Raw genomic sequence first — 11,941 nt, 5'->3', positions numbered from 1 at the left:
CCCGTTTGCATGTGAAGCAGTAGTCATGTAGTTTGACCAAGTTTCAGCCATGGCCGCAAAAACTGTATGGTGGATTTTACTGGTGTAGTTATAACTGGCTCATGACCCACAAGTGTTGCTTCACACATGACACAGAAACTAACAAAGATGTCAGAGAATCTTGTAACATCTTAAAGACTTCACCCTTTATTGTAGCACATACACTGTTATTTTGGCTGCAGCAGACTAACACAATACCCTCTTGAAATTTAAGTAGGGATAGAGTTTGACATTCAGCAACGCTAGCCTCCTTTCAACCTTGTGCCAGCACCCCACACCATGTGCAAATGGCAGTAATAAAACTGCACCATCAATTGGTGCAATGGGCAGCAACCCTCACTTGATGATGCACTACTATGGGGCTGATGTATGACAGATTTGTGGCACGATGCAGTTCACCTCGACACAGCTGACCCGGCCACCTGGATCCATGCTATGGTGACATCAAAACTTGACTATTGTAATGCACGATACATGGAGGCTAGGAGGAGGCTCCAATTGGTGCAAAATGCTGCAGCTTGACTGTTAGCAGGAGCAAGCAGGAGCATGAACATCACTCCCATCCTATAATCACTCAATTGGCTACCTATCGGCTATCATGCTCAATTCAAGGTATTGGTTATTACATACAAAGATCTTCAGGGTCTTGGCCCAGCATACCTACGAGACTGCGTCCCTCCCTATGTCCCTCCATGGCAGCTTCGCTCAGCCGAACAGGGTCTCTTGCAGGTGCCAGCCAGCACATGGGCAAAATCAACTGCAGCCCACACATGGGCTTTCTCTGTAGTGGCCCCTACCCTGTGAAACAGCCTGCCTGACGAGGTCAGGAAAGTCCCCACTCTCCTGGCTTTCCGCAAACAATGTAAAACCAAATTATTCAAAATGGCTTTTTACTCAGATAAGAGGGTGGTATTGTAGAGAGGGGGTCTCAGATGCTTCGCTAATAAGGGACCACAGACTTCACCACTGTGTTGCTTTACATATTATCTGTTGCTTTAAATATATACTATGTACCACCTGTGCTCCGTGTTGTCTAATGTCAGTCCTAGAATTATGTTGTTTCAGCAATTCTTCAACTTCATATTAGATCCTTGTTAATGCTATGTCTTTGTAAACTTGTATTTATTTATCCTATGACATTGCTTATAGAAATGTCCTTGCTAATGACTGTACTAATCTCACATTATGTAATCCATCTTGAGTCTCAGTGAGAAAGGCGGACTATAAATAAATAAATAAATAAATCAGAGTCAATTTGAGAATGTGTCCCCCTGCAAATGCACTATAGATATTGTCTAATTGGAGGAAATTATTTTTTGAAATAAGGTTTCACGATACACAGTCTTTGTAGATGAATTGTTTTCAGTGAATTGGAGCTCTTTTTTGTATTTTGTATTTTTTTCACAAACAACCAAGAACAGAAATGTACAGCATAAGATTATTTGCAATTTAGATGGTAATTGATTCAAATCTTATAATACTAGCCTACGTTACATAGCCATTGTGAGGATTTTTTTGGAACACTGAAACGCTATACGTTTTTATTAATTGTTGAATTTAGAGGAAATTACATATAACCCTAGCCCGAAAAAGGAAGAATCTTATTAGACCGCACCCAAGAGTTAAAGAACCAGGACCCATTCTTTTTCTAACCTCCTAATTTAAGCAAGATTTGCCTCCCTTCACAGAAAAACCATTGTGCTGTTTGTTGTTTTGGAGAACCCAAATATTTCACAAGAAACAAATTGCAACGGTGTCAACTTGCTCATTGGCAGAGACCTTCCAAAGCAACGCTTGGGCAGCCTAATAAATCTGGAGCTGAAATCCACCAACACACTTGCTGCTGAGCTGTGTACCTGCTGCTGTGCTGCAAATTGTTCCAGCCGTCTTTGCTGTCATTTCAGCATTTTTTTACAGTTTGTATTCTCTTCCAGCCAATTTCTCAAAGCATAAAAAGAAGTACAAGCTCAGTACTTCCATTGTGATTGGACACCGTCATCAGTCTTCCTTTCTTTTTAGGGAAATGAATGTTTTCATCTTGTTTGTTCCTCACTCTCTAGGTTCAATTCACTTAGGATGCAATCCTTTAGGGAATTAAAGGGCCGTTCGTATAGTCTAGAAAAAGTACGTTACAGTCTTCCTATATCTTCACTGCTTTAAGATGCAGGTGGAAGAATCATGCTTTAATGGTCTCCCTGCTCACAAAAAGCTAGCATGTCAGGGAGTCAGGCTCTAGCCTGGGCCGTTTCCAGACGTCTTACCTGCCTCCAGAACGTCGCGCCATGTTGCGGGGAAAACGCGAAATAACGCGTTTTCTCGCGCAAGTTTTGCGTGACATCGCGCGACGTTGCACAATACTCGCATGAGAAAACGCGATATTTCGCATTTTCCCTGCAACATGGCGTGACGTTTCGGAGGCAAGTAAGCCATCTGGAAACGGCCCTAGTCTTCTCCCTGAGATTACTAGGCTCCGGGGTAGTCCTTTATGTCCATGCCCACCCACGTAGATAAGGGATTTACGTTTTTTTCTTTGCAGCTATTGTTCTGGTTTGTTTTTTTAAAATGAGTTTTGCTTATTTTTGAGCCAGGTGATCTTCCACATGCAATCTAGCTCTGTTAAGTTGCATTTAGCCGGCAACCTGCTGTCAGCAGTGTGGCCAGATACTGTGAATGTTTACTTGGAAGGAAGTCCCAACAAGCATGCATAGCAGCCCATTCAACCACCGTGGCACTGTCTCTTTTGACTGGCAGTCGTCTAATAGAGCCAAGCTACAAGTGACGCCTGACACAGGTTGGACACTTGTCAGCTTCCCTCAAGTTTTGATGGGAAACGTAGGTGTCCTGGTTTTACAGCTTGGCTCTCCGTTACAGCTGCAAGACCAGGATGCCTACATTTCCCATCAAAACTTCAGGGAAGCTGACAAGTGTCCAACCTGTGTCAGGCGTCACTTGTAGCTTAGCTCCCATTACCATCTGCTGCACGTGTAGACCAAGTGTCTACTGTTGCCATATCTAGTGAAGGTGAAGAGGTGTGTGGCTGCTTTGTACTAATGGTCCCATGAGTAGATCCAGATTTTCCTTGGTTTGCTGTGAACTGCCTTCCAGTATGTGCTACAGTCTCCTTTCAAACCCCAAGTTTTTTCCCCAGATAACAGCACCAAGTTTCAGTGCCACTGCTGGGTAAAAAAACATTGGGTTTTTTTTTATCCCAATGTACATGGCTTTGCGCTTTCACAAATCTCATCCGCTAATCTGTCATCAAGTTACCCACTTTGGAGAGATCTTCTTGAAGCTCTTTGCAGCCTGATTGGTATTTTATTATCCATCAGCAAATGAGGCTCCTTCGCCATGGGGAAAACATGACAGCTTGAAAGTCACTCTCTTTAAGGAGACTTTGCGAGGCCCTGTCACTGCTCCTTCAGTGCTGCTCACATCATGTAGGCATTTTGCTGAACCTCTATAAAATTTGACCAAAAACAGGGATTTGCTGCTCATGAATCTGTGATGACATCAATACAGAAAAGATTTATTGTACAGCTCAACAGAAACAGGAGAATTCTTTCTGGAAAAGCTTTTGCAAGCTGCAAATAATGCCCCCCTTCAAAGGCTGGGTGGGGAGCAATAAGTAGAGTTCAAAAAAGCATCAATCCCTTTAGAGTTAGGACAAAACTCCCTCTGGTCACATAGCAGATTCATAGGCTAGCGTGCTAGCTGGATGATCCCTGATTGGCTAGGCTCATGCAACGAGTAACAAGACACTGCTTACAATTAGAAAATGGCAACAGGGAATAATCACGAAACTGTACATATGAAGGGGTTCAGTGAACATTGGGGGGGAGGCACAAATATCCCTCTTCTGCAAACATTCAGCAGAGATTAGTTAGCTAAGAGGGAACTGCAAGCAGGCAAATGTACATACCTATCCATATGGCACCCATCCAAGCTTTATCGTGATCTTTCCCAAAACTTTGGAGCAAACCAGGTTTGAGAAAGATGGAGAAAAAATGGAGAAACCCCAGGAGGTGCATGAATTCCTATAATAGTTAAATATTGGTGTTTTCTCTGGACTTTTTTTTTAGCAGTCACAGCAAGTGACTGATGCAGAATTAACAACCGCTAAATATGAATGATCGAGCTGTAATTTCACCCAACGCATCAGCAATGTCACGATCCCGGAAAATGGATTCCCCAAAGGGTGTTTTTAGCCCCCTGGAGACTACAGAGAATAAAATACAATTCAAAACAGAGCTGGTGTTTACTTGTGCCAACTTGCGGGGAGGGCGGGATATAAATACGATAAAATAAAATAAATAAAAAAATAAAATGAATACACGCATCGATTAATACTGCTTAGCGGCAAATTATAGTTCAATCCATAAAGTCAAATAAAATAAACAGGCGTTTGAACTCTTAAAGTTCAAACTTTGTTACCAACATCACAAGAAGTTTCAGCACAGGGTATGGGTTCTGGAAATGGACCTATTGTTCTCACAAAATTCTTGGCAAGGGCCGCAGGCATTTTTGCAAGGTAACACAAGTGGTGGAGTGCAACCCATATCCTGTTGAAGTTAATGGGAAAAACAGAGTTTTGTATTGCATTAGAAATTGACAATAAGCATTGTGCGGTACCGGGGAGGGGGGTGTCAGCCCAGCATAGCTCTCTGCTTAACTACACAAGACATCTTACATGTAGAATCAAGTTGAAGATATTACATTTGTTCTCCTGCTGTAGATACACATGCACCTGAATAGAAGACCACGCCGAAAAGTCACTCGAGTGTCCCCCTGTGTCTTGTGCAGAGAGACAAAAAGGGCGTGGGATGGGAAGCCACAAGCCCATCCGCTCGCTTGGTCGACACGACAAGGCGCATGTTTTGGCTCTGCACCGAACCCACCATTTGCACGCCTAACTCGGCACTGGCTGCCTGCAAACCTGCAGCCGCTTTGCACAGAAGTTGCGCGGTCCCGGACAGCACATGCAACATCTGCGCAAAACGTGCGCCCGAGCGAATGGGCTCGCTTGGCAGCCCGGCTTCGTTTGCTTGGCAGCCAACATGGAAGGTGCCACGCACCTCCCTCTCCCCGCGCTGTTTTCCTGGCAAGCGAAATAATAAGCCCCGTTTCCCTCCCACAATGAGCCAGGAAACCGTTTCCCCGGGGGGAAGCTTGTGCATTTGAGAACAACACGCTTTGCAGGCAGAAAGACGCCTCCAGATCCGGGCAGGGGTGGCTGCAGCTGGGCGGCAGGGTTTGCGAATGCCTCGCACGTAGGGTTTTGCGGGACGTGTCCACGCGGCTTCGGGGTTAACCTGAATGAATGTGGCGAGGAGGACGGCGCCTCGGGAGGCATTGCAAGCAAGCCTGGCTGTGACTCCCCCCCCCCCTTCTATGAAGACCACCGTGAGAAAACAACTCCCCCTCCCCAAGTAACGCATCCGATGCAGCAGATGAAACGCCCATAGCTGGATCTGGGGAGGAAAGGGGCGCTGGGCTGCAAAGCCAGTCCAGGGGAGGGTCTCGCCGATCGCCCGGGGACCACCCACCCAAGCCAAGCCAGCATCCTCGCCCCCAGACCGCGGCTGCTTGGGATCCCTCATCCGACAGATCGCCTGCGAGCCACAGGTCGTCAGCATGGGGAGAAAAGCTAAGGAGGAAAAGGGTCTGTATGCTTTGCCTGCCTAGGGGAGGGGGCGGTGTATGCATGTGGGAAGGGAGTTGGTTTGCTTTTCACGTATTCGGACACGGAAAGGGCGAGGCTGCTGGGACTGGAAGCAACAAGATGTTTTGACCTTGGGCTGCTGTGGATTTCGCTGTTGGGCTATTGGGGTGTAGCCTGCTTCAGGATGATCAGGTAAGGGAAACTGGGTGGGGGGATGGGAGAGAGGCAGCGGGGAGCCACCTGGGATTGGCAGACCTCGGAAGGGTGGGTTGGTTTTTCTAAATTTGCAACATTGGTCAATGAACATTTTGGCCATGTTTGACACCCAGGTTGTAACCTTGTTTATCCAGAAGCGGATGCCAGCGAGAGGCAGGGTTCCAGCCTTTGGTAAGCAGGGAGACAGACCCAAGAGGTTCTGGATACGGATTGGCTTGCTTTTAATACAGTACAGACTGCTGCAGTTAACGGGCTTGGCAAATATCCCCTGGGGTGTCAACAAGGAGCCCATCCAATGGCCGCACTTTCTTTGTGCTGATGGTCACAGAAAACAGGTATTGTTAGCGGGCGCAAGATCCGTAAGTGTGTGACACAAGATCTCTCATTGCGTAAGTATATGGTCTGGGTGTATCTCACCCCTGACAATAGAGAGTAGCTTTTGACAACACTGATCAGTGCAGTCCTAATGTAGAGTTACTCCAGTCTAAGCCCATTGATCTCAGTAGGCTGGAGTAAGTCTGCATAGGGTTGTGCTTTGAATTATATTGGCAAGGAGGAATGCAACCTACAGTTCTGGAAAATCAACAGAAAGAGGGAAAGAAGAGGCAGGCCCCAGCAGCATCCCTGTTGAAGTTTCTTCAAAGGCCAAATCTACAAAATGGCTGTTCACGCCCCAACCTGTATTGTATTACTTCTTGGCTCAGAATTCTATTAATGCTGAGGCCGGAGGTGAGGTGTGTGTGTGTGTGTGGGCGGGGTTATAACTCTTCTACATGAGAGAAGCAACAGTGCCTTTTAAAAAAAACCCAAACCTCTCTGAGCCATTAAAAAGCTCATTTGTTTGTAGCCATCTTTACTCTGGACAGCATTTTGGGTTGCAAGAATATTGCAGATAGGTAGCCTTGTTGGTATGCAGTAGAACAGCAGTGGCACCTTAGAGACCAACAAGGTTTTTAGTGAACTTTCGAGAGTTAATGCCCCCTTCTTCAGTTATCTGAAAAAGGGAGCTTTGATGCTCGAAAGAATATTGCATTATCCCAGCAAAATGGTCTGTCATGGTGCATCAGTGCATCAGTGTTGATGGTGCAGCGGTCATTGGAGAGCACCCATATCATCAACATTTAATTTAAGTTGCATACACATACCTCTTTTTTTTAAAATGGGGAACGCGACCAGATTATCTACTGCAGCAAAGCTATGTCACCCATTTGATTATGTGGGGAAGAGATTGATGTTGGATAAGGCTAGTATAAAAATAAGATCTGTAATAGCAATAATATTATTAATACTAGATGTAATAATATATAGCAGTGTCTATATGGTACTTTTTCTAAATGTTCAAAATACTTCACACTCATCACCTTAGACGTTCTTACAACATCCATGCAACGGAGGGAAGCAATATTACTTTTACATTTCCGACGGCAAGGTAGAAAGTGCTGGGCTTAGAAACAGCAGTTTCATTCTGGCCCCTTATTTTATGCTGAACTGAGATTTTGAACCAGAGATCTCCCAACAAACATTACACTCCTGCAGTTAATGTACTTTTCTTTCCTCTGGAAGGTCTGCAAAGAGATTTTTTTAAAAAAAAATCAGGCTTCATATGCAAAGGAACTGGAACAAGAGATCCAGTGACAGGTCCTGACTGTCACAGTGACACAGTCTCATTTCTAGTCCAGTCTTCCAAAGTTATGATGAAATATGGTTGTAGTCATGATGAAATGCTTTCCTTGTATTTTTATCTTCCATAAGTAGTCAGATGTTCAGAGAAGCCTCTGCAACATTTGTTTCCTCCAGAGGAATAGGCCACCGGAGAATCTTCAAGTATGGATAAAAGTACCTGTATGTTTTTTCCGGTTGAGGCAAACAGAATCTGACGGGGCCATTTTAGGTCAGGAAAATTGCATGGGAGTAGAGGCTTCAACCTTGCCATCCCCTCATGTGACAGTCCTAATTTGTATCAGGTCCCTGCAGGCATGATGGATACGGAATACCCAGTATATTGTCTACTTTGGTCCTAAGTTATTAGCTGAGAGAGATAATATTAGTCTCCCGGTAAAGATGACATTGGCCTTAGAGCACCCAAAATGTGCTTCTCTAGTTTTTTGACATCTTCACTGTGAGACCATAATGATGGCCACTAACTTAGATAATGTTTAATAGAGACAATTTCATAATGGATATGTCTACCAACTGTTTTTATCCATGATAGTTAGATGGAAGGTCCAAGTGCAGAGCAATATATCTGAATACCAGGTGTGGAGAACCAGCAGTAGGAGGGAAGTCAGTCTTAAAGCTGTCTTCAGATCACTTAGAGACACCTGAACAGGTCTTCTGTGCCCAGATGGGAGAGAGTGTTCTGAATTAATCAAACCAAATTTAGTTGGATCAAGTTGCTTTGTGGAGTACATGTATTTTGCAATGACAACCTGCAGGTGAGCTTGGCGACACATAGAGCATGTAGTGCTTGGGAACACCTTTCATTGGGAGAGGGGGCAACGATGTTGTGCTCTGTGTAAGAGCTTCCTGGAGACATCTGGGTTGAGATTCTGTGGAAAAACAGGATGCTGGGATACATGGAGCCCTCATCTGGCATAAAAATAAGATCTGCAGTAGTCCAAGCTCTGGAGTTCAGTAGTGATTAATTGGTCGTTCCTACAAAGGCTTCTTGTTTATGAGCAGGTGTGAAGATGGGGACAGCCCATGGCCAGAAGGAAAATAGATTTTAAGAAAATTATGGCAACAGACCTTCTATGCTACCACTTCAGGGAAGCACCATTAAGAATAAGTATCGGGTGGCCCAAAGGTTGTATGATCTTATATAATCTGTTTTCTTTACTACCATTTGTGTTTTTCTTCTATGGAATGTGAACGAATTCTGCTGGTGGCCTAGTTCTTTTGTGAAAGAGACCTGATCCAGTTCAACGTGCAGGTTTTTGTATCGCAGCTAAAATATCTGATGGATTCTTTTACCTTTCCTACAGATATTCAAACGCCTGGAAGTGTGCCTTACATGAAAGCATCAGGTAGCAATTATCTCACTTAAAATACATAAGCATTTCCTTTGCTATGATGATTTGACTGATCCTACATGCTTCACTGTTCATTTTTAAAGGAATATTTTAGGACTCACCCAATGATTCAACATAACAACAGTTCTTAGCATTTATATAGCGCTTTTAACCAGAAATTGCCCTGACTGTCAGACAGAAATGCTGTCATATAATATCTGGTTTTCCGTTTTATCATCATCATAATACACCAGAACCGATAGACCTCAAAATTAAGCAATTCTGAGCAGTCACCAATTTTAATTAATTGATCAAGCTGATTAATGAGATCCAAAGAGCCACTTCAGCCATGCCTAGTGCAATGCTAGACTTTTTAAAATTCAAATGACAGACCATAAAGGTGCCCTAATGGGTTAGGTCCATCTAGTCCAGCAACTACCAGTCACTGATACCACGTAACAAATTGCTTTTGACATTCCTGTCAGTTTCAAAAGCAGTTTGCAGTGAGATGAGGGGAGGCTGCTGTTCAAGAAACTCCAAGCCCCCTTGAGTGCTTAGAACTGGTTCCGTGGTTCTTTAGAATCTGATCTGGTATGTTGCAATGTGTTAAGGCTGAGTTGAGTGTTTCCCTGTTATGAGTTAGGTAGGCACTGAGCATGCCACACTATGTATAATACCATTTACTTGCACCTAGGACATTACTGGAAAGAGCTCTCAACCTAAGTAAGGCCCTGAATCAGGGGACACAAGGAATAGATTTATCTGGCTTAGTACAAGCTATCTCTTTACCTAAATGGCTTGGGGACACCCAAATTATGCAAATAGCAATGGGTAGTCAGTAGTAGTATTCCCATTAATGAATAGTGCAAGAATATGGTGAATTCAAATGACTAAGGTACACCTTTAGGATTCTGCAGGATTTGAGTCCATTAGAACCTTAGAGACCAACAAGATTTTCAGATACAAACAAGCTTTAAAGAGTCAAAGCGCTCTCCTTCAGATACAGGAGTCTTAATTACTTTGGCAATTGCTATTCTAGTGTTAGCACTGCATTTTTTTAAAAACCCAGCTGATACTGCCTACTCTTTCTGCACTCAGGCAAAGAAGCAAAAATCCTGAAGGCCCGTCATGATGTGAAGCCCAGAGATGAGCAGTAACTACTGCAACAACGTGTCAGTGAGCATGAGCGTCAACGAGGTGTCCACCTATCCCTTGACTCTGGAACAAAAAACCGGCTTTGCCTTTGTAGGGATCCTGTGTGTCTTCTTGGGACTTCTGATTATCAGATGCTTCAAAATTTTATTAGACCCTTACAGCAGCATGCCGTCTTCCACCTGGGAGGATGAGGTTGAAGGGCTGGATAAGGGGACGTTTGAATATGCTCTTGCATGAAAAACCCCGAAGAAGTAATCCTGCCTTAACTCTGATGTTTTTCATTTTGGAAAAAAAATCCTACTAAGGAGACGTTTGTAATAGATATGTATGTTTTAAAGATACGGCGATAGCATCTTTTTCTTTTTTTGTTAAATAAATCTTTGCTTTAGACTCATAAAAGCTTTTTCGTGCAGCATTTGCTTAGGATTTTTTTTTAATTTTACAAGTTCAAAAAAGAAATAACGGGGGGGAAAGCTTCAATCATTATGATGATTTATAAATTAGACATGAATGAAAGACCGGCGGTCACTTTGACTTGGATTATGTTAAGTCAAAGATGCCCTCCCTTCTCCAGACCAGTCAACACGAAAGCTGCACCAGTGACCAAGACCAAATGCCGAAGGTGCAGTGGGAAAGATAAACTGATTGCACAGATATGAAAAAAAAATACAATTCATCAAGGGAGCTGACACGTGATGTAGAAGGAACATTGACAAAATGATAATAAATCAATCAAAATACTAAAAAATATTTAGATGAAAGGGTATGTGAAAATGTTACACAAATAGAAAAATCCCAGTGACATTACCAAATTGCAGGCAGTAGAACCTGTATACTCTACAAGAAAACACATCGATGAAATTGTGTCCTAGGTTGTCTGAGAGTTCAGCAGCTGTAGGAAAAGCACTGGAGACAAAGGTATTTCAAGATCAGTTTTATCTTGGTATTTTTTTTTCAAATTCATTGATCCATATATTAAGTGATACTTCATGCCTTGGACATACAGTACTGTTTAGCTGGGGAGGAAAAAAGATTCCAGTCCCATTCAGGTTTGTTGAGGCAAAGGTGAAGCTGAAGTCAGTGGAATTATCAGGGACCAGCTGCAACAAAGCCGAGCTGGGCTCTGAGTCTCAAAGTTGAACAGACAAGTTCTGGGCCCACCTGCTCAGCAATGCCTGAGCAGGCTGACAATCTGATTAATGGGGGTAAAGGTGGTCAGAATGTCTCCACCTGTGCTGTTGTAAAGTCCTCCACAGCCGCTGTGCTGTTGACCCTCCATTGCCTGGAAAGGGAACAAATTCATTCAGATGTTTCTTGCCCTACACTGCCTCCACCTCCTTAACATCTGTCATGGAGAAAGGGGTCTTGTGGGGTCCTAGCATCCCCTCCTTGGAGCCCTCTTGCCCCACAAACACACCACTTTCCCTTCTGCCCCCTTCAGCCTTGGAGCAGGCAAGGGCCTTATAGTGGCTGCCTAAACTCTGGTTTAGGAGTTCAGCCAGGGGGGCCAAGACCAAGAGCACTTCACCCTTTCAAACAGTGCTCCTCTGTTGGGAAGGGGGTTCCCACCAGATGACTGGTGGTGGTTGAGCTAGAGAAATGAGAACCCCAGCAGAGTAAAACAAACAACAAAATGTTGTTTGTTGAATGTTTCAGCCATTGGTTATATTGATTTACACTATGTAATCCAACTTGAGTCTCAGTGAGAAAGGTGGGTTATAAATAACATAAAATAAAAATAAAACTAGGATGCCAGCCTCCAGGTGATAGCTGGAGATCTGGAATTACAACTGATCTCCAGCCCACAGAGATCAGTTTCCTGGAGAAAAAGGCTACTTTGGAGGGTGGATTCCAATAGCAT

The 11,941-nt window shown here is 43.8% G+C and overlaps 1 protein-coding gene across 4 annotated transcripts; it reads left to right on the top strand.

Moving 5' to 3' along the window:
- Positions 1-5,229: 5,229 nt before the first annotated feature.
- On the top strand, positions 5,230-10,479 carry CTXN2 (cortexin 2). Of its 4 annotated transcripts, none has more exons than XM_055002155.1 (3): positions 5,230-5,698; positions 8,899-8,940; positions 10,024-10,479. In XM_055002155.1, the coding sequence occupies exon 3, from the start codon at positions 10,072-10,074 to the stop codon at positions 10,315-10,317; it is 246 nt and encodes an 81-aa protein (XP_054858130.1). In that variant the 5' UTR covers positions 5,230-5,698; positions 8,899-8,940; positions 10,024-10,071; the 3' UTR covers positions 10,318-10,479. The 4 variants fall into 4 exon arrangements, with proteins under 4 accessions (XP_054858130.1, XP_054858132.1, XP_054858133.1 ...); XM_055002157.1 differs by lacking the exon at positions 5,230-5,698 and adding an exon at positions 5,721-5,890; XM_055002158.1 differs by lacking the exon at positions 5,230-5,698 and adding an exon at positions 5,946-6,085.
- The last annotated feature ends 1,462 nt before the right edge of the window (positions 10,480-11,941 follow it).

Source organism: Eublepharis macularius, chromosome 18 (assembly GCF_028583425.1).
Source record: "Eublepharis macularius isolate TG4126 chromosome 18, MPM_Emac_v1.0, whole genome shotgun sequence".
NCBI classification, from domain to species: Eukaryota; Metazoa; Chordata; class Lepidosauria; order Squamata; family Eublepharidae; genus Eublepharis; species Eublepharis macularius.
The sequence above is the reverse complement of the archived record's forward strand: the minus strand, read 5'-3'. Positions and strand labels throughout refer to the sequence as shown.

Excerpts from the sequence above, each read along its gene's own strand:
- CTXN2 (XM_055002155.1), top strand. The coding sequence starts at position 10,072 with ATGAGCAGTAACTACTGCAACAACGTGTCAGTGAGCATGAGCGTCAAC.